We start from the raw sequence: 23,484 nt of genomic DNA, 5'->3' as shown, positions 1-23,484 counted from the left end.
CAGTGTTTTAGCGCGGTCCGTGGGTCTGTTTTTTTTAGCACGGATGCATGCTCTATTTTGTCTGTGTTCACGGATCCATCACGCCCATTATAGTCCATGAACACCACGGATGGCACACGGACAGCAAAAAAACGGACACACGGACCCAACACGGATCCACAGACAGCTTCACGGATGCATCACTGACCACCTGCTCACGGATTTGAGCACGGACACGTAAATGAGGCTTTACACTAATGGCAACTCTCTACAATGCCCAATTCAAAAATGGTGGAGAGAAGCGTAGGTATCTCTAGTCATTACGCATGGCATGGTGCATCATCACGGCAGATTGCTGAGTGTAGGTTGGAGGTGGAGCGGCGTTTGGGCGTGATGATGCATTGCGTCTCACATGTGCCTTGGCATTCGGAAATGATGGAACATGATTAATTGTCACTGTTGTTAGACCTTATATTTAACCCTATATAAGACTCATCCCTTTTCATTACTCTCAGCCCCCCCCCCCCCAGAAGAAGCTGCTGGGACGTAACGCATTGGAATCTGAGGAGCAGCGCATGACACAGGTTCTGACTTGAGGGACTGGTAACTATACATGAACTGGATCAGACTATAATAGTTTTGCTTTAGTTATTAATTTCAGTCATGTTAATATGACATTGGATACACAATACTGCACTTCTATACATACAGCAGTTACCTATAAAGAATAGTGGAAGGGACTACCTGTTATTTCAATCATGTTAATAGGATTTACTTGCTATATAGCACCGCACTTTATATGATAGGCGGTCTGCATACAGCAGTTACCTATAAAGAGTACTTGAATTGATTCGATGATAGGGTATTACTGTGTTATCATATACGATAATTACCTATAATGTTGTGTTATATATCCCCTAGGTATAATATACTGTACATGAACTCTACTATAATAATCATGCGCATAGCCTGCGGCCCCTTCTGACATTGTTTTAATGGGTTTTTAGTGGATTTTTGTGCTATTGTAACAATAAAGTATTATATTCTGAGTATTATTTATACATGTTTTGGATTTATATATCGGGAATGCACTTACAGGAATGTAGAAAAGTTTTTTGCTCAAACTGTATTCCAATAAATATATTTTATTTTCTAAGTAGTTGGATTATTTACATGATGGAGATGAAAAGCCTGATGTCGCAATTTTACAAGAGTAAATTTGTTACTTATAACCAATTAACCAATCTAACCATACATGAGCTATTTACAAAGGTGTCAAAGTGTGGAGAAACAGAAGGGTTGGATTTAGGAGGCCGGTGGAGCATTTACAGCTCACTGAGGGGGCACAGGCCAGGGCCACTCAGGTGGTAGGTAAAGGTAGGAAGGCTATATCTGGGTGACAAGGGAAAGAGTGCACCCGAGTAAATCGACTTTCTGACTGATTTCCTTGATGTAAATTCCAGAATAGCATCATCACATCAGGATATCTTTTCCACTGCTGTAGTAAGTATAAGGGCAACAACAAGGTCCAGACAGGTGCTGGTGCAGGGGAGTCCATTATTAGGCCTTATTCACACGTCAGTGATTGTGAGCCAAAACCAGTCTTGGAGACTGCACAGAGATGAGATATTAGGGAAAGATCTGCACCTGTTCTGTGTTTAGCGCTGCACCAGTTTTGGCTCAAAATCACTGATGGAAATCACTGGCCGAACACTGACGTGTGAATGAGGCTTTAGGTGGACCGAGAAGGTCTCAGAGTGAGTTTTTCATGATGTGCTCAGGTACTGGACTGGTCATTTTACATATCAGTGAAGCCTTATTCACACAGTCAGTGTTTGGTTAGCGATTTCCATCAGTGATTTTAAGCCAAAACCAGGTGCAGATCTTTCCCTTATACCTTATGTCTGTGGAGGCTCCAGTCCTGGTTTTGCCTCACAAATCACTAGTGGAAAACACTGACCAAAACACTGACATGTGAATGAGGCTTAAGAATGGAACAGCTAGAAGACAACTGAAGGCCAAGAAGTAGGTCTTAAAGGTTTTCAGTTAGGGTAAGGATAGGCCAAACCTAAATGGGGAAGTTAGCTGGAGATATAAAACTAAAACTGCTAAAAAGAAAGACTTGGATATAACAACAAAGAACAATATATTGATTGGACAAAGTATTAAAAAATGCTTTCCTAATTTAAAGAACATCAGCTAATGTAAATGTTAAATCAAGTAAGAAAAGTTGCACCTAGAAAAATAAATTGTTAATCATATAAAAATGAATGGCAAAAGATTTGAATGGGTTGTTTGGCTCCTGTTCCAATACTTACCGGGTCCTCGATGGCCTCTGCTCCCATCGCAACACACAGGAAATCCCAGGAGATGCCTACTAAGCCAATCACTGGCTGAGAGGGCTTCAGATGGGACCAGGAAGCTAGGACTCGGTAGGCATTGGAACGGGGGTGGAGGGGGGATTGGTGAGGTGAGTAATGCTGCTTCTGTTTATTTGTTTTAACCTACTCTAAGGCTACATGCACATGATCGTATGTGTTTTGCGGTCCGTCAAAAAAAAAAAAAAACTGATGACATCCGTATGCCATACCTTTTTTTTTGCGGATCCATTGTAACAATACCTAAAACGGACAAGAACAGGACATGTTCTATTTCTTTTGCGGGGCTACGGAACGGACCTACTGATGCGGACAGCACACGGTGTGCTGGCCGCATTTTTTCGGACCCATTGAAATGAATGGGTCCGCATCCTATCCGCAAAAAAAAAACAGAACGGACACAGAAACAAACAACGTTCGTGTGCATGTAGCCCAAGTCCTTTTCTAAAAAAGTATTCCCTAGTGAACAACCCCTTTAAGAGTGCCAAATCTAGGAAAAAACTAAGATAATTGTTGGGGACCAAGAAAAGGCTTGAGACCTTAACTACCTTCATGTAACAGTTGCAGTCAATCACTGGCCCCAACGGTGACCCGCTACATCCTGTCATCATCACTGCAGCAGGAAGTAGAGAAAGGAGGGGGACTGAGGACCCTTAGAAGGAGAGCGATGCAGGGTCATTGAGGTGTGAATACCTTTTTGTAACTTACTTTCACTCTGCTGCAAAGTTTTAAATATCATTTTTTGCCTTAACCCTTCAATCAACAATGGAACATTACATCAGAACCGGTTTTATATAATAATCATTTTTTGAGAGGAGGGATAAATCTGGGTGTTGATAAACATTAATGTTAAGAGAATCCAGTGAAATGTTTTGACTGCCTTTATGGAATCTACTAAATGCCATGTGTGACACATCAGAAAAACGTTTTGACTTGATTTCCCCATTTAAGAAAGTAAACAGAGATATTCATGATTTATGACCATAAAGAAATGAATTATTACATAAAAATTTGACATAGTAGACAGAATGGGTTTCTTATAACCTTCCTTCCTGTGTCCCCAGCCAGATGGTGGCATCTCTGCTGACATCGTTACAGGCTTCTTGCTCTTCTACACAATTCAGTCTGTGGGCTATAAAAGATATTGGAGCTGTAATCCTATTACATGTAAAATAAATAACTTATCACAATAACTACTGGTTCATTCTTAATCCCTTCTATCCCATGAAGTCTGAAGATATTTAAACTCCCTCGTACTCCCCAAAAGTGCTCAGCTGCACCCAAAGGATTCAAGAACATTGAATTTAGACTATCGCTCTGTATGTTCTACAGTTCTGATGGCGTTCGGGTTCCGGGTGAATTCCGTTATGGATTCTGTTATCACGGAATATAACGGAATTCTATGACGGCATGCACCACGGAAGCCTTTAAGACTAAGAGGCATTCAGTTTTGTATTTCATCATAATAAAAATCTATGGGCAGCATAACAGACGCGGCTGGTTTTCATTACGCAGGACAGGATTCCTTCTTAACGGAAACTGGCCAGATCCATTACGCTGCCCATAGACTTCTATTATGATGGAATGCAAAACTGAATGCCTCTTAAAGACTTCCGTGGTGCATGCCGTCATAGAATTCCGTGATAACAGAATCCATAACGGAATTCACCCAAAACCTGAACTTGCTCATCTCTACTCATGACCTATCCTCTGGTCACTATTATCTGATTGGTGGGGGTCCTACACTGGGGACCAAAGGTCACACTACAATTTTTCCAGAAGAGTAAATTACTTGTTTTAAAAAAATTTAGGAGTATTTTTAGGTAAGGAGGAGTACTAAAGGTGCAGTAATTCAAATACATAATATAGAGGCCGAAAGGCTTGTTCACTGTTTGTGGCCTCTGTCACAGACTCTACAAGAAAAACTGGACAAAAATCCTTGCATGGAGAACTTTTTTTGTCTGGTAAAAAGACAAGATCCTGAACGGAAACTGAACGGACTCCATCATAGTCAATGCAGTCTGTTCAGGTCAATTATGTGCCCGATCCATAAATTCCTCTCTATTACATTTGTAAGACTTGTCCAACCACATCAAGCATATTTTAAAATGGATCAATGTGAAATTCTATCCCTTTATGGTGATGGATAACTATAAAAAAGGCTCTGCAGCTGTAGCTACAGTGTGTATTTTAAAGTATGCTGGCCTCATAAAACCCACATCAGCTGTCCCAGACCAACTGAAGATGCAGAGTTATCCCCTCACGAGTAAGGGCTGTATTACACCAACAGATTATCTGACCAATATCTGTCCAATCAGACCAATAGTGGGTGTGTATAATAAGGATCGACCGATTATCGGAGTTACCAATATTATCGGCGATATTCATGATTTTCAAAGTTATCGGTATCGATAGCGCGCCATCACAGAACATGAGCGTGCTGATGTCGGCGCGCTCATGTTCCCTCAGCAGCACAGGGGAAGAGTCACAGGAGGAGGTGCCCAGCCTATATGACAGGAAGCTGCGATCAGCGGCAGTTAACCCCGCAGGTGCCGCACCTGAGGGGTTAACTGCTGCCACTGATCGCAGCTCCCTGTCAGAGGTAGGGTGCCGGCTATGTGATTCTGCGCCGACACACCCACCTCCTGTATTAAACGTTTATTATCATTGGTGTTGCATTGCGCCCTCCCCAGTATTAAAAACATTGGTGGCACAGTGCGCCCTCCCCCCCACCCCCCAGTATTAAAATCATTGGTGGTGCAGAGCTCTATTAGGGTGAATAGGACAAGGGATTAAAAGATCCCAGGTTCTAGCTCCTAAGGGGGAAAATAGTTATTAAATAAAAAGTAAAAAAAAAAAAAACACCAAAATATTAAGTATAAATCACCCTCTTTCCCAATTTTACATATAAAATATATAAACAATAAATAAATAAACATATCACATATTGCCACGTCCGAAAAGTCCAAACTATTAAAATATTTTAAAAAATAATCTTCTATGTGGTGAACGCCGTAACAGAAATTTTTAATTTTTTTTCAAAAATGAAAATGCACAGAATATCGGTATAAGTTATCAGCTATCAGAGTGAAAGTTCACAGGTTATCGGTATCGGCTCTAAAAAAATCTATATCGGTCGATCCCTAGTGTATAACAAAAGATCTGTGTGTGTAAACAGATGATTCAAACAATGATTGGTCAGAAAATCTGTCGGTGTATTACAGCCTTAAGGCCTGTAGTTCACTGAATGAGGGTCGGCCAGATCATCGCTAACAAGCGTTCGTAGGAACGCTAGTTAGCGATGATCAGCCTGTGCAATACTGCTGCTGATTCCCCGATGAATGGCAAACGCATCTTATATACAGGTACAAAAATCATCATTTGCCGGCAGCAGATCAGGACGTCTAATCACGCTCTGCTACCGGCAAATAATGATTCTGTATGAGGACGAGCGATGGCATTAGCGATCCCTCCTCCCCACACCGAGCAGGCGATTGTTGGGAAGGAACGCTTCCTTCCTGACAATCAAAATGCTCATCTGCCAGTCTAATACAGCCCTTAGTTCTGGAGCAGCTTACTTTTAAAATTGTGATATAAATGGGCAGCACGGAGAAAACGAAGGCCTACCTGGCACATAGGTGACGCAGAGGACATGTGCATTGTTAATTTCAAACTGATCCATGACATGGTTTGAAGAACTTGCATCTATCACCATGATCTCACTGACAGAATGGGTACCCGAACAGATCCACGTTAAACTATTCAAGTGCGTACCCTGTCCATGAACGAAATAACAAACAACAGTTAATAAGAAAAAGATCAGTTCTGTCAACAACACGTTAAAATATCCGTCACCAAAATAATCTATGATTTTTCAGAATCCATGTTAGGATGGTATATAAATTCTGCACTCGGAGAAAGTTATTGTCATCATATGTTCTGCACAATTCCAGGATTAAATCTGTACATCTACTTCTCACAAATATTTATTTGAAAAAATAATAAATTTGACATCTCCCTTTTTAAACCGACAGCTGATTGGCCAGTCATGTGACTAGGGCTGAATCAATTACTCGACTGAATCGAGAAATTCTACACAAAAATATCCTCGATGCAAATTTGCATCGAGGATTCGTTTGCGTCATGTGACCACGGAGCAGGAGTGAAGCGATTGCTATTACTTACCGCTCCGTGGTCACCCGCCGGCCCGTACCGCGGTGCACTTTCAGCCCTGACACATCGTCAGGACATAGTGCACGTATGCGTGCACTATGACCCGACACTGTGTGATGTCAGTACAGCGCGTGGAGAAGAAGATGGAGGAGCTGTGGAGCAGTGCCACTACAGGAAAGTTAAGTACCGGCACTGGGGGGGCAAGCTGATGGCACTGTGGTGGGGGAGAGCTAAAGGCACTGGGGTGGGGGAGAGCTGAAGGCCCTGGGGTGGGGGGGAGAGCTGAAGGCACTGGGGTGGGGGGAGAGCTGAAGGCCCTGGGGTGGGGGAGAGCTGAAGGCCCTGGGGTGGGGGAGAGCTGAAGGCCCTGGGGTGGGGGAGAGCTGAAGGCACTGGGGGAACGGAGCTGAAGGCACGGGGGGGAGCTGATGGCACTGGGGGATAGTGGAGCTGATGGCACTGGGGGGAACTGATGCACTTGAGCTGATCGCACAGAGGGGAACGAAGGGTGTTGGGGAATGATGGCAGGGGGTCTGATGAGTTTTTATAAAGGAAAACAGTCAATTAATTATTTTTTTTATTATTAGAGTACGCGATTAATCGTAAAAATAATTGGTAGAATACTTGATTGCAAAAATAATCGTTTACTGCAGCCCTACATGTGACTAACCATTCACTTCTATGCAACAGTGAATGCGATTGGTCACTAAACCAGAATCATTCAGAGATGCCCCTTAGACTTTCACTTTCAGTAGGTCTCTACTTGAAAGGGGTTGTGCCATTAAGACAACTTATTCCCAAACCATAGGATAGGAGATAAAGAGTCTAATCAGCGGGTTTCATGATTGTGTGGCCCCGCGCCGATCACGAGAATGGGGAATCAGGGCTCCTCTGTTTGAATCGATCGGGGGTCACCCATGCATGTTGAGGCTCCACTCAGCTCTATAAGGCTATTGCTATCTCCGGCAGTCCCAGAGAGTTGACAGGCCAGGGGATGCTAATCGGACACTTATCCCCTATCCTGTGAATAGGGGATACCGTATTTTGCGCTCCATAAGACACACTTTTTTCCCCCCAAGCTCTCATTAGTACCGGAGGACCGAAAAGCGGTCAAGGCTCTGTACTTACTGCTTCCTGGTCCTCTGTGATTCGGCTGTGCAGTGGCTGCGCACAGCGTGAGGGCGCTCTGTGAGCTGAGGTCTGATTAACATTGGCGGTCTGATCTGATGTCTAATGAAAAATTATTGTTTTATTGTCCTCCTTTAAAACCTAGTTGCGTCTTATGGGCCGATGCATCATTTAGGGTGAAAAATACGGAAAACCCCTTTAAGCAGAACTACACTTTCACAAAACTGCAGGGTACCACAAAAAACGTGATTGTAGGGAAAGAGAGGTGTGAGGACTGCAATGAAACAAATTTGGTCCATTTATAAGTGTTGAGGATCAGGGCAATTATAGGGGACAGACATTTGTAAGAACGCATATTCCTGATATTTGCCCTGTGTAAAGGTGCCGCTGCTCAAATGAGCGAACTCTTGTTCGTCGGATGATTGCATCTATCATGCGACAAAAATCCTCATTTGTCGGCAGCACGTTGCTCTTTGTAAACCGGGATGTACTGACAGACAATGAATTTGTAGGAGGATGAAGGATTGTAGCAGCGATCATTTAACCCCATACACAGGGGATGACCGCTGCACGTAAGCAGCTGAATCCGCTGGCAATGATCGGGAATGAGCAGTTTGTTTCCAATTATTGCCCTTCGATTCGTCCCATGTAAATGTGCCCATAGGCAAGTACTGTGGCCATTCATGTTAAACACGGATGAGCATGTAGAGAATATTTTATAAAACACAAGTGGATTCCATAAGTCATGTTATCTTCCTCTGCTTCTTCTCTCACAAAGAACCCGCTAGGCTGTCTAGTAAAATATAACAAATTGAAAAAAGTTGAATTACATCTTCATTTCTTTTGGTCATGGAGTCTGTTGTCGTCGTTCCAGTTGCACACCACAGCTGTAAAGAAATATATAACATGCAAAACTGTAAGTGACACACTGAAGACAGAAGAACTTCATAGGAGGTCATAGCAATCAAGTATAAGATCTCAGTGGTGAAGTCATGATCTTCAACTGACTTCCATACTGAATAGGATCAATTAAAGGAGCACTCCTGGAAAAATGGAAACTGAAGGTAATCTTCTTACCGGTGACTGTCTTTAAGAGTTATCCATGAATCCATTCCCTTCTGGTCCTCTACTGTGTAATGTGACCAGCACTGACTCTTACTTTATTTCTATGACAGCCTCAATGTCAGCCACATAGCAATGACTAGAGAAACGGACTTCCTTCTACACATAAGATGCTGTGTCAGTTGAAGAGTCAAAGTGTCTGTAATATGACACAGGTTAGGACCAGAAGGGAATGGATACATTTCAAATATAGCCAGCAATATGAAGATTACCTTAAAGGGGTTGTCTCACTTCGGCATATAGCATTCATCATGTAGAGAAAGATAATACAAGGCACTTACTAATGTATTGTGATTGTCCATATTGTCTCCTTTGCTGGTTTGATTCATTTTTCATCACATTATATACCGCACATACGCATGGTTACGACCACCCTGTAATCAAGCAGCAGTGGTCGTGCTTGTATAATGTAGGAAAAAGCGTCGGTGACCTTGACCGTGGGAGTGTGCATAAGCTGGCACTTTTTCCTGTAGTGCGTAAGCACGACCACCGCTGCTGGACTGCAGGGTGGTCATAACCCCTGGATACGAGCAGTGAATAATGTGATGGAAAAATGAATCCAGCCAGTAAAGGAGGCAATATGGACAATAACAATACATTAGTAAGTGCCTTGTATTAACTTTCTCTACATGATAAATGCCATTTGCCACTTCAACTTACTTCACTCAGTAATTCAATGTAACAACACATTCCCTGAATAAATATTTTCTTCTTCCACAATACATTAGTCAGTGCCTTGTATTAACAATATGTACATGATAATGTCATTTCCTGAAGTGATACAACCCTTTAACTATAATTAACATCATCTAGCTTTCTAAGGCCCCGTTTACACGTCCGCAATTTCATTCCGCAAAATGCAGACCCATTCATTTCTATGGGGCAGCACGATGTGCTGCCCGGATCCGGAATTGCAAAACACACACGGACGTGTGAATGGACCCTAAGGGGTCAGAGAATAAAAAGTTTTGTGGGAGTGCTTCTTTAAAGTCATTTAACCTTGCTGGCATTTCCGTTACTTGAAATCTGACAGGTCATTTTAAAGTTATTCAAAAAGAATCAAAATGTATTTTCTGGCACCCAGAAGCAGACTTCATGCATGCATTTATCACAGCTGACCACGGTTGTCGGTCGATTGGTGATACAGCAGGCACCTGGCCTCTATGGTACCCGCTCATGTCTAAATCAAGGAATTCCGCCATATATGTTCGGCAGTCATCCTTAAAGGGGTAGTCTCATCATAGACAATTGGGGCATATCGCTAGGATATGCCCCCATTGTCTTATAGGTGCGGGTCCCACCGTTGGGACCCGCCCCCTACAACGAGAACTGGTGGCTGGAGGACTCTGGTCCGGCCACCACCAAGCCGGCTCCCCATAGAAGTGAATGACCGGCCACCGCTCCCATTTACTTCTATGGGCTCGACAGAAATAGCCGAGCCAGCGCTCGGCTATTTTCGCCGGCCCCATAGAAAATGAAAGGAGGGCGGCTGCGCATACACAGTGCACCCTCCTTCACTTTCGTGGCTCCGTTCTCGATATAGGTGAGGGTCCCGCACCTATAAGACAATGGGGGCAAATGCTAGCGATATGCCCCCATTGTCTGTCATGAGACAACCCCTTTAAGGGGTTCATTTCCTGGGCATTTAAGGAACTTTTTATCTGGGCACTTCGCCAAGAATACTAAAAATCATTCACACTTAGGCCTCCAGACATAATACACTGTACTACAGAAGTATTATACTGGTGATTGAGCCCTCTAGTGGTCAAATCCCATAGTGGGACTACAACAATATTTAAAAAATGAAAATAAAATGTTTATAAATATTTTGAAAAAAATAAAAAATAAAAGTCACAAACATATTTGTTTCCATTGAAAAAAAGGTATGAAAAAAAAATACATGTTTTGTATTGTCACGTAGGTAAAGAAACTTACTATAAAACTAACAATATTTATATTGCATGGTGAACACCATAAAAAAAATATATATTAAAAAATTAAATAAAAATTGCTTCTTGTTGTCAACTTGCCTAAGAAATGAAATAAGAAGTGATCAAAAGTTATATATTCCTGAAAATGGTCCCAATAAAAACTACAGCTTTCTCAAAAAAAACAAGCCCTCACACAGCTCCATCAATAGCTCCAAGAATAACTCCTAGGCCTAGAATGACAGAGGTTTAAAAGAATAAATCAGTTTTACTGAATCTTTCCCCATGAAACTATATACGCCGGGCCCTCACGTAACAATATTAATTGGTTCCAGGACATCCATTATAAGTTAAAACCATTGTAACTTGAGTCCATAACTCTATGGAAAACTAGTAAGTTGTTCCAAAGCCCCAAAATGTCATCCCAAAAAAAAGATTTAAGACAAATAAGCAGATAACATAGGGTACTTTCACACTCGCGTTTTTCTTTTCCGGCATTTTTTTCCATAGGAATGTATTAATGCCGAATCCGGCATTCAAATTGTTGCATTGACAGATCCAGTATTCCGGTCTGCGCATGGGCAGAGCTTTAAGGGTACTTTTACACTTGTGTTGTTCTTTTCCGGCATAGAGTTCCGTCCTAGGGGCTCTATACTGGAAAAGAACTGATCAATTTTATCCCCATGCATTCTGAATGGAGAGCAATCCGTTCAGGATGCATCAGGATGTCTTCAGTTCAGTCTTTTTGACTGATCAGGCAAAATATAAAACCGCAGCATGCTACGGTTTTATCTCCGGCCCAAAAAAAGGAGATTTTTGTATAACTTACCAGTAAAATCTCTTTCTCGCTCTTCATTGGGGGACACAGAGACCGTGGGTATAGCCATGTCCTCTAGGAGGCGTTGACACTAGGCAAAAGCTGTTAGCCCCTCCCCTGGCAGCTATACCCCCTCCCGCCTGGAGAGAGAGCTTCAGTTTGTGTACCAGCAGTAGGAGAGGCAAGTAAACAGACGAAAAAACGTGGAACACCAACAATGCCAAGGAACCAACAACGGGGTTCTAACCAGCAACTGCCGCAACTGTGGTCGAACAATACTGGGTGGGTGCTGTGTCCCCCAATGAAGAGCGAGAAAGAGATTTTACTGTTAAGTTATACAAAAATCTCCTTTTCTCGCCCATATTCATTGGGGGACACAAGAACTGCCACCTGCAAGACCACGCAGCCCAAGACAGCGTCCACCGATGCATGAGTATGCATCTGGTAGAATTTGTGAATGTGTGTCAGGAGGACCAAGTAGCCGCCTCGCACAACTGTGAAGCCGAAGCGCGATTCCTCCAAGCTCAAGATGCGCCCACCGGTCTGGTGGAGTGAGCCATGACACCTAAGGACGGGACCTGCCCTGAAAACGGTGTGCCTCCGCAATTGCAGCCCAAATCCAACGTGCGATTGCCACCATGGAGGCCACCAATCCCTTGCGAGCACCTCCCAAAATGACAAAAAAAGGGGGGAACCGTACGCCGGAACGAACTGGAGGCTGCTATAATCTTCAGAGCCCTGACAACATCCAAATGGCATAACACCTTTCCTTTAGGGTGTGAAGGAGAGGGACAATGAGGGAAGGGAAATGTCTCGTTGATATGGAAGTCAGAGACCACCTTCGGGAGAAGGAATGGGCCGGAGAACCGCCTTATCCTTATGAAAAAACCCGAAAGGGTTCTCTGCGAGACAGCGCCGCCAACTCGGACACCCATCAGATGGATGTGACAGTTACAAGAAAATACTACCTTCCAGGACAGGAGTCGGAGATCTCCTGCAAGGGCTCAAGGGAGAAGTCTGGAGCGCTGAGAAGACTATACTCAGAACCCAAGGCGGTAGAGGAGGACGGTACGGAAGAACCATATGTGCCAGTACCTGAAGGAAGGTTTTTATGGCCCAGGGGACTCTGGAAAAGCTGTGTCCCCCAGGGCAGAAGGTGCCGACACTTGACCCTTCAAGGCACGAAGGGCTAATCCAAGGTCCAATCCTGATTGTAAAAAGGACAGGACCGTGGGGAGAGAAAAAAAACTGAATTGGGGAATGCCCCAGCCTTCACAGAAGCCCAGGAAGGACCTCCAGGTCCTATAATGGATCCTAGGCAATGCAGGCTTCCTGCCTGATCATAGTGCGGATGAAAACCGGCGAAAACCCTCTCCGTGACAGAATGGCGGTTTCAATAGCCACGTCGTCAAACGAAGAGACCTTAAATGCTGATGGAAGACCGGACCCTGAGGAAAAAAAAGGTAGTTTCTGAGTGGCAGTGACCAAGGAATGTCTTCTAGAAGGAGAACGAGGTCGGCGTACCACGCGTGACGGGGCCAATCCGGAGAGACTAAAATCGTCGGAATGCCCTCCACTAGATCTGTCATAGAACCCCGGTAGGAGTGGGAAGGGGGGGGGGGGGGAAACACAAGAGTAGTGAGAACTCCTGCCAAGGGGAAAAAACAGGGCATGCACGCCACATGCTTCCAGATCTCCTACTCGGGAGAGAAGGAGGGAAGCTTTCTCATAGTGGGAGGGATTCCCTGTAGAAGGAGGGATGTGGAGGGCACCACAGTCCACCAGTCGGAACCGGAGCATGTCTGGAAATGGACGGCCAACGGACGAATGCCTCGTGCATGTGGATGAGGGAAGGAAGTAACACAGAGGCTACCAAGGCTTGCGGGGTGGCTATGAATCATGAGCCAGAGGAGGAAAAGACAGAAGGAGAGGAATAGGCTAGGTCTAAGCTCATTCCCCATCTGAGACTGGCGCTATACAGAAGTAGCCAGGATATGATGGCTGTGCAAAAAACTCCGCCTGAGGAGGAAGCCAGGCAAGGGGAGTCCATTGTATTGCTAGCCCTTTACCTCAGCAGAGTATAAGCCACCGAATGCAGTGTGTGGCGAAACTAACCTCGCCACTGGGTTTTGGAGGGGCCTGGTTGCCAGCCTCTTGCCCCAGGATTATGGGCCCTCTCATCAGCCATGCTTCCTTTGTTCACAAAGGACTTTTACTAACTTTTGAACCCCTGGTCTAATTCGTGCCATTTTGGGATATGTTAAATGTCTATGTGTACTGTAAAGGGTGGGCCATTGTATGTTTGAGTGGTGATGTCTGTCCTATTGTCTCCACATGTGTATTGGCGATAATTGACTTACTCCTCGGTTCTCTCCAGGACAGAGGACATTGTGTATTCTCCTGCCTGTGATAATTACATCAACCCATTGTACCATAATTATATCACAGGCAGAGGGGAGGATTTTGTGTGGGAGTGTTTTACTGTATTGTACGTGGTTATTGGTTGTTTTTACAAAACCCTGTGGGTGGTACTGATGTGTACCAATGTTATATAAGATCAATAAAACGCACAGCTCTGGGTGACCACTGCTTGACCCTCAACACGGAGCCTCGTCTCGTTCTTGGGGGGGATTTACTGTATGCTGTTAGAGACTGATTGCTAGGAGTGTAAGCCGCTTGGGTGCGTTTCCTATTCGTCTGCTAGCAGCTATTCGTGAGGTTCCGTTCGGAGTTTGGAGCATTCCCTTGTATGCCGTTACACAGTGCTAGAAGAGTCCACCACCTGACAAAGGAGCTGTGCAGTAAGAACCCTAGTATGGAGTGGTAAGGCAATACCACTCCCCCAGTAGTAGCTAGCGCTCGCCCGACCATACTGCTCCAGAGAAGTAGAGCTAACGTAAAAACTCTACCTGGAAGGGCGCTGAACAGGAGCAACTGCCAAAGCTAGCGCCAGAGTAGGACCCCTACCTGAGGGGGACACCCCACTGGAGCGACCACGAACTCTAGCATTAGCGTAAGCTGCAACTGTGGAGAACACGCTGTAGTAGCTAAACCAGAGTGCTAACAGAACCACCTTCCAGAGAAGGAGGAGTGGTGGATAGAGAATATAGAGTCAGTGAAAACACACTAGACTCGCTGGAACGTACTCACCATATTATGTGCAATGGTGCACGCACTACGCATTGTTGCGAACAATATCATGACCGACTGGAACAGAGGAGGCCCATGGAGATGGGGGGTCCCACAGGACACATAGGTGATGCTAGGTAACCACCTGAGAAGGCAGAGGAAGATATAATCTTGCCCAAAACCAGCACCAAAGAAAGAAGGATACAATGTGGAATAGCCACCGTATCCACTTGCAGCATCCATATACTACTAGATGAAGAGTATCGGGCACTCGCGGATACCAACTGATGCTACGTCCCACTTGGAATAAGCTAAGGCATCATAAGATTATTAATTATTCCCCCACGAGTGGATCACTTTTTAGAAGACGGTAATGCAACAGGAAGCACGGTGATGTGCAACACTCCGTCTATGTAAAGGATAGTACGACAGTAGGGACTATATCCAATGGTAGTTAAACTACTCCACCTAAGAAGTGGAATGCTCTATGAAGGGGGATTAATGCCCACGGTGGGAACTAGAGCATATGGCGAGTCCTGTACCGTGTGGGAGTGCAATTATTGCACCTAAGTAAGGGGGTAATGCATACAGCAGACCTTGTAACCAGTGATAATGTCATCACGCCACCTATGGAAGGTAATGCATACAGCAGGTACTGAACTCAGCAGAGATGCCATTTTGCCACCTACAGAAGTGGGAAAAAATACGTCCGGCACTGAAACCGTGTTATTGTACTTAGTCCACCAATAGCAGAGGAATGTATAAGGCAAGTACTGTATCCCGTAGAAGTGCAATAACTCAGCTAATGGAAGTGGGTAATGCATACGACAGTACTGCTGGCTACCGTAGACGCAATCTTGGGAGAATGCTCCGGATTGATGTCAGGGTCTGAATCAGTGATTCCCCCCTCTCTCGGACTGACTCTCTCCAGGAGGGAGGGTGCGTCTGAGCGTGACCCAGGGAGGAAGGGTGGGGGTGTGAGATATTCAAGGAGAAAAGACGACCCGCTTGCGCGTAGGTTTACCCCTCAGAATCTCGGCTCTGGCAGTTGCGGACTGCGCAGGCGGACACTTATCAACCAAACTACCCGGTGGGTGGGATGGGAATTTCTAGAGGCCCATCCATCGGATTGCGCAGGCGGTGCATAATCAACCAAAAGACCCCAGAGGGTGGATTGAGAAGTTGCAGAGGTGCTCCATTAGAGTGCGCAGGTGGAGAATTATCCACCAAGCGACCCCGGAGGGTGGAGTGGGATATCCAGAGGTCCTCCATTAGATGGGAACTGTCAGAGGTCCTCTGTTGGATTGCGCAGGTGAAGGATTATCAACCAAGCGACCCCGGAGGGTGGAGTGGGACATCCAGAGGTCCTCCTTTGGAATGCTCAGATGGAGAATTATGAACCAAACGACCCAGGAGGGCAGATCGGGAACTGTCAGAGGTCTTCCGTTGAATTGCGCAGGTGAAGGATTATCAACCAAGCGACCCCGGAGGGTGGATTGGGACATCTAGAGGTCCGCCAATGGAATGCGCCGATGGAGAATTATGAACTAAACGACCCAGGAGGGTGGATTGGGAACTGTCAGTGGTCCTCCACTGGATTGCGCAGGTGAAGGATTATCAACTAAATGGTCCCAGAGGGCGGATTGGGAACCTTCAGGGGTCCTTTACCGTATTGCACTGGTGGAGCGATATCAACCCGACAGCTGCTCCTCCAGAATCCGTAAAGAGCACGGACCCAGTCTGGTACCGCATAGTTAATGTTACATATTTTGAGGCTGAAAGGGGTTTTTGAACAGACACCCTGGACATGGTGTAAGGCATTACCACAGAGCTACCAGCGTGATGAGGCTGGATAAGAAGGAAGGGGTAAATTCTGCATTTCTAAACCCCACAAAAAACCTGTACTGGCCTATACAGAAGTGGCCGGTCAGGAAGGGGTAAAGAGACCAGGGCGGTGACTTAGCGGGCTTCTGAGGTCGGGGGACCGCTTAGGCGGGCGGGAAAAATCTCGTTAGTGCGCTGCTCCCCCCCATATCCGGGCAGGAACTTTGCGGCCTATGCATGCCGCGAAGCCGGGTCCAAGTGAATGCGGGGCCGACCGGGAAGGAAGCCCTAACGGTCGGCCGGAGGACCGGCAGAGGTGCACAGATGTACACACCGGCCGGGGGAGCCCGCCATGTGGGCCGGAGAAAAAACGCAGGAGGACCTCCTATGTGAGCCGAACGAATAAGGTGAAAAAACGGGGCTTAATGCGCTGCCCTGTGGCGCCCGGCTGAACTACACCCCGCGGCCCCACGACAATAAGCTTTGCGGCGGCAACCCTTTTCGGAGCGGCGCATGGCGCCCGCTTCCGAAAAGGGGGCAAATCATGGCGTCTGATATCGGGGAGCGGGATATTTATCCGCTCCCCTCCTTGCCTGTGAGGCGGGGGGCATGGAAATTAATTCCCCCTATGTGCTTAAGCCATTGGCACTGAGGGGAATGAGGGAGCCATTTTGGGCCTATGCTGTACTGAGGAGGTCCTCACGTCTATGAGAGATACACACGTCTATGAGAGGATACGGGGGGATCCCCTACCTAATACCCTACAGTTGTTGAAAACCCTCATCAATAGATATGTGGAGGTTGGCTTTCTCCCCAGAAACATGTCGGACAAACTTGTCCCATTATCTCCAGCCAAGCCATCCTGGTATTTCCTGCCCAAGGTTCACAAGTCGCTGAGCCATCCCCCGGGACGTCCCATCGTCGCGGGGATTGGCTCAGCGACCGAGCCTTTGTCCAAATATTTGGACTGGCTCTTGAGACCAGCACTCACTAGCGCCCGTGCATACCTCAGGGACACAAATGATTTTTTACTAGCCCTCAGGGAGATATGCTGGCAACAAGATTACCAGTTGGTGTCCCTCGATGTGGAAAGCCTCTACACCCGCATCCCACATGATGCGGGTGTCGAGGCGGTCCTTGACATCGTGACGAACCTGGGTAAGAGCGATTTATATTGTGAATTTGTTGGTGAGGCACTCAAGTTTATTTTAACTAATAATACTTTCCAGTTTGGGAACGAGTGGTTCAGACAAAGGGTGGGAACGGCTATGGGGACCCCCGTCTCCTGTACATTTGCCAACATGTACCTTGCCAGACTAGAGGACAGGTATGTTTACTCTACCAGTAATCCTTTTCTCTCTAAGCGCAAAACGTACCTACGTTTTGTAGATGATGTGTTTCTAGTCTGGGAAGGTACAGAACAAGAATGTGGTGAGTTTGTGAAGTATCTCAACAATAATGACATGGGTATGACCTTCACCCTCAATTTTGGAGGCAATAGGTTAGAATTCTTGGATGTGGCTGTCCTGGTGGAAGGCGACGGGTTGGTCATGGAGGGCTTTCGTAAGCTCACGGCGACCAACTCCTTGCTCCACCACGACAGCTTCCATCCACAGTGTGTCAAGAAATCCGTACCTTACGGTCAATTCATTAGATTGAGACGTATCAACAGCACAGACAGTGGATACCATAGACAGGCTCAGGATCTCAAACAGTGATTAGTTAGGAGAGGCTACCCTGAAGAGGTACTAGATAGGGATATGGAACGAGTGGAAAAAAACTTCACACAAGATAGTCTCCTTAAAAGTGGGTATGAGAAAAAGGATCAGAGCCAAAGGGGGAAAAAGGGTGCCAGATTTGCATTCTCATTCAAGTACAGTCCCATGGCTGAACGCATACGATCAGTCATATTTAAAAATTGGGACGTTTCGAGAAGGGATGCAACTCTAAATGAACTGACACAGCAGAAACCCCTGATCTCCTTTAGAAGGAGTCATACTGTCAAAGACAAGCTTGTTAGGAGTAGGTTTCAATCAGATAGGAGCAAGAACTGGCTTAAAAGTAACCTTCCTAAGGGCAACTTTAGGTGTGGAAGCTGCTCACTGTGCACTAGTAATTCTCAGAAAAAATGCATTGAATTTGCTGGCATTTCACATAAAGTCAATACTTTTATTAATTGCCGCAGTACTTATGTAGTATATTTACTATTGTGCACATGTGGACGCTTCTATATCGGCAAGACGATAAGATGCCTTTATGAACGAGTCAGGGAACATTTTAATTCCATCAAGACAGGGAAAGGATGTCCGAGACTCATAGAACATGTGAGAAGAGCTCATGATGGTGACATCAGTTGTATCTCTTTTTCAGGTTTAGAAACCGTACCCACGCCCCTGCAAGGAGGAGACAGACATCGTCTACTCCTACAGAGAGAGGCTAGGTGGGTACTACGTACACAAGCCCTAGGGGAATTAGGTATGAACGACAGGAACGATCTTAGCCCCTTTCTATAACATTTCATGTATTAGCATATTGTTATATTATCTATATTGCCTATGATCCGTGACAGTTGCACATGTCATTGTTTTTATATTTATATTTATATTATTTTCAGTCATTCCCTTTATGCAGACGCAGCCTGGCTTGTTAATTTCCATGACAACGGCCTGCGCCAGCATTTAAAAGGTGCGATGCGCAAGCACGCATTGACGCACAGCCAGAAGAAGCGCATGTAGCGCGAAACGGCCGCCGCTGTTCAATGCGTGCTCAGGATCTGTCCGCCCCCTGCCTCATGTTATTTTGAGAAATAAAGCTGTCTACTTACACACGGGTGAGTGCCGCTGCCTATTTTCATTTCTACACTGACTTCGTTTTGCATCTCATCTGTTACGTCCAGCTGAGCACCTCCGATCGTGTGTGTCCTCTTCAAGCCACGCCAGCGTCTCATCCATGTGCGCCTAGCCGGTGTAGTGGTGCCGCCCCCTACCTTATTTCACTTAAAAAATAAAGAATCGGCTAAGTAAGCCGCCCTGCATAAGGCAGGGAGGTCTTGCCTCCTATGACACTAAGCTAAAACTGAAGCTCTCTCTCCAGGCTGGAGGGGGTATAGCTGCCAGGGGAGGGGCTAACAGCTTTTGCCTAGTGTCAACGCCTCCTAGAGGACATAGCTATACCTACTGTTCCTGTGTCCCCCAATGAATATGGGCGAGAAAACTGAAGACTTGCCTGAATGCCGGATCCGGCATTTTTTTCCATAGGAACGTATTAGTGCCAGATCCGGCATTCAAAATATCGGAATGCCGGATCCGTCCTTCCAGTATGCGCATGAGCAGATCGAAAAAAAGGTGAAAAATAAATAAATGCCGGATCCGTTTTTCCGGATGACACCGGAAAGACGGATCTGGCCTTTCAATGCATTTTTCTGACTGATCAGGCATTTTTAAGACTAATCAGGATTTTGATCAGTCTTACAAATGCCATCAGTTGGCATACGTTTTGCCGGCGACGGAACTGCTTGCCGGATCACTCTGCCGCAAGTGTGAAAGTAGCCTAAAAATTTGAAAAATATAAATACCGGATCCGTTTCGCCTGATGACACTGGAAAAACAGATCCGGTATTGCAATGCATTTTTCTGACTAATCAGGATCCTGATAAGGGTACTTTCACACTAGCTTTATTCTTTTCCGGAATAGAGTTCCGTCAAAAGGGCTCAATGCCGGAAAAGAACTGATCAGGCATATCCCCATGCATTCTGAATGGAGAGTAATCCGTTCGAGATGCATCAGGATGTCTTCAGTTCAGTCATTTTGACTGATCAGGCAAAAGATAAAACCGCAGCATGCTACGGTTTTATCTCCGGCCAAAAAAACTGAAGACTTGCCTGAATGCCGGATGTATTAGTGCTGGATCCTGATCAATCTTACAAATGCCGTCAGTTGGCATACGTTTTGCCAGATCCGGCAGGCAGTTCCGACGACGGAACCGCTTGCCGGATCACTCTGCCGCAAGTGTGAAAATAGCCTAAGTCTGAAAAAATGACATGCGTTTGCATACAGTTTGCCTGATCAGGCAGGTAGTTCAGGCAACGGAACTGCCTGCCGGAATCAAACAACGCAAGTGTGAAAGTACCCTAAGGGTACTTTCACACTAGCGGCAGGACGGATCCGACAGGCTGTTCACCCTTTCGGATCCGTCCTGCCGCTATTTCGCCGTGCTGTCGGACTGCTGCTCCGTCCCCATTGACTATAATGGGGACGGGGGCGCAGCACGGCGAGAGGCCGCCGGACTAAAAAGTCGGACATGCAGTACTTTTAGTCCGGCGGCCTTTCGCTGTGCACTACCGTGCTGCGCTGTAGCTCGCACTACCTTTCGCTGTAGCTTGACTATAATGGGGACGGGGGCGGAGCTACAGCGCAGCACGGTAGTGCACAGCGAAAGGCCGCCGGACTAAAAATACTGCATGTCCGACTTTTTAGTCCGGCGGCCTCTCGCCGTGCTGCGCCCCCGTCCCCATTATAGTCAATGGGGACGGAGCAGCAGTCCGACAGCACGGCGAAATAGCGGCAGGACGGATCCGACAGGGTGAACAGCCTGTCGGATCCGTCCTGTCGCTAATGTGAAAGTAGCCTAAGAAAGATAAAGAACACCCTTACATATAACAGTCAGGAATGGCCGGTGGATGCTGTAAATCCCTTTCTATGATGAGGACAGGAGCTTCTTCAGGGTCCTGTACAGTACACAGTCTGCCAGAAAAATAAAATGGAGCCGCCCATGTAATACCGCACTATACTGTGAAAAGGCGCTACTATACAACCAATATAGATGTTTTACCAGTGAAATGGCCATGTTGATTGGTTAGATTTGAGTCTGAAGCATTGTATGTTGCATCTAGTTTCAACTTTTTATAGCCCAGAAAAGACCTGCTCCGCTCCTCCTGTTCTCGTCCTACCAGCAGATTGTGCTTCCAGTCAACATCTCTTTTGGTTGTGTAAAGGATAAAATGTCACTTACCTTTGTTCTGGGATCTTTCTGATCCAAAAGACGAAGTTGGACTAACACAGGTGCATCCCTAGGCTCGCCTTCTGCATGAGAGTCCCCCTAGCAGACACAATAAATTCAATGCATTAATGTTAAACAAGGTCATACTGTCATAAATCTGCCTGCTATGCCCAAAGTGTCAGATGTGGTAAAAAGGTAAAAAAAAAGCCTTCCAGGGAAATAAAACGCCTACTACAGGAAATGTGATAAGAAAGACTTCCCCTTCCACACGTGCTTCCTGTTGACTCCAGAGGAAGCAGCAAGAAGCTGCTGCAGATTGCCATCTTTCATATAGCCTACCATACCGAGCCTGGTAGCCTATAACCATGAGTGATGGCAAAGCCTGGGTTGTACGTCACTCCCTATAAAACCCATGGAAAAGCAGACCTTAAGCACTTCTAGACAGGGCCATTTGCCCCCTTCCTGACCAGGCCTAATTTTGCAAATCTGACATGTCACTTTATGTGGTAATAACTTTGGAACGCTTTTACTTTTCCAAGCCATTCTGAGATTGTTTTCTCGTGACACATTGTACTTCATGTTAATGGTAAATTTCAGTCAATATGTTTTACTTTTATTAAAAAAATCCAAAAGTTAATGAAAATTTGAAAAAATTCACTGTTTTCTAAAAATTCACTGTTTTTGAATCTCTCTGCTTTTAAAAACAGAAAGTGATACCTCATAAAATATTAATTACTTAACATTCCCCATATGCCTACTTTATGTTGGCATCATTTTGTAAATGTCATTTAATTTTTTTAGGATGTTAGAAGGCTTAGAATTTTAGAAGCAATTCTTAAATTCTTTAAGAAAGTTTCCAAAACCCACTTTTTAAGGACCAGTTCAGGTCGGAAGTCTCTTTGTGCGGCTTACACAGTGGAAAACACCCATAAATGATCCCATTGTAGAAACTACACCCATCAAGTTACTCAAAACAGATTTTACAAACTTCGTTAACCCTTTAGGTGTTCCATAAGAATGAAAGGAAAATGGAGAGGAAATTTCTAAATTTCACTTTTTTGGCAGATTTTCCATTTTAATAATTTTTTTTTTCTTTAACACATCGAGGGTTAACAGCCAAACAAAACTCAATATTTATTACCCTGTTTTTGCGGTTAACAGAAACACCCCACATGTGGTCGTAAACTGCTGTATGGGCACACGGCAGGGCGCAGAAGAAAAGGAATGCCATATGGTTTTAGGAAGGCAGATTTTGCTGAACTGGTTTTTAGATGCCATGTCCCATTTGAAGCCCCCCTGATGCACCCTTACAGTAGAAACTCCCAAAAATTGACCCCATTTTGGAAACCAGGGGGATAAGGTTCCAGTTTTATTGGTACTACTTTTGGGTACATATGATTTTTAATTGCTCTATATTACATTTTTTATGAGGCAAGGTAACCAAAAAATGGCTGTTTTGGCACTGTTTTTATTTTTTACAACATTCATCTGACAGGGTAGATCATGTGCTATTTTTTATAGAGCAGGTTGTTACGGACACAATGATATCAAATATGTCTACTTTCTTTGTTTGTTTGTTTCAGTTTTACATAATAAAGCATTTTTTTATTTTTTATTATGTTTTTGTGTCTCCATTTTCTGAACGCCATTTTTTGTAATTTTTCTGCAAATCGTCTTGTGCAGGGGCTGTTTTTATTGGTACCCTTTTTGGGTACATGTGATTTTTTGATCATTCATTATTACACTTTAAGGGGCAAGGTGACCAAAAAATTTGTTGTTTTAGCACAGTTTTTATTTAATTATTTTTACAGCGTTCACCTGAGGGATTAAGTCATTTGACATTTTTATAATGTAGATCGTTACGGACGTGGCAATACCAAATATGTATACTTTTTCTTATTTATTTAATTTTTACATAATAATAGTATTTTTGAAACAAAAAAATAAATCATGTTTTAGTGTCTCCATAGTCTGAGAGCCATAGCTTGTTTAATTTTTGACCGATTG

General features: G+C 45.0%; 1 protein-coding gene across 1 annotated transcript in view; it reads right to left on the bottom strand.

Moving 5' to 3' along the window:
- The window catches only part of LOC121002787 (C-Jun-amino-terminal kinase-interacting protein 3-like), a 153,148-nt gene that overhangs the window by 43,701 nt on the left and 85,963 nt on the right, over positions 1 to 23,484 (bottom strand). The window contains exons 16-19 of the mRNA XM_040434332.1: positions 21,490 to 21,576; positions 8,489 to 8,545; positions 5,985 to 6,132; positions 3,402 to 3,489 (exon numbers count right to left, since the gene is read on the bottom strand). Coding sequence (XP_040290266.1) covers positions 3,402 to 3,489; positions 5,985 to 6,132; positions 8,489 to 8,545; positions 21,490 to 21,576 — 380 coding nt within the window. The remainder of the gene's footprint in view (positions 1 to 3,401; positions 3,490 to 5,984; positions 6,133 to 8,488; positions 8,546 to 21,489; positions 21,577 to 23,484) is intronic.

This window comes from Bufo bufo, chromosome 1, assembly GCF_905171765.1.
Source record: "Bufo bufo chromosome 1, aBufBuf1.1, whole genome shotgun sequence".
Lineage (NCBI taxonomy): Eukaryota > Metazoa > Chordata > Amphibia > Anura > Bufonidae > Bufo > Bufo bufo.
Note: the sequence above shows the minus strand (reverse complement) of the source record. Positions and strands in the feature narration are given on the sequence as shown.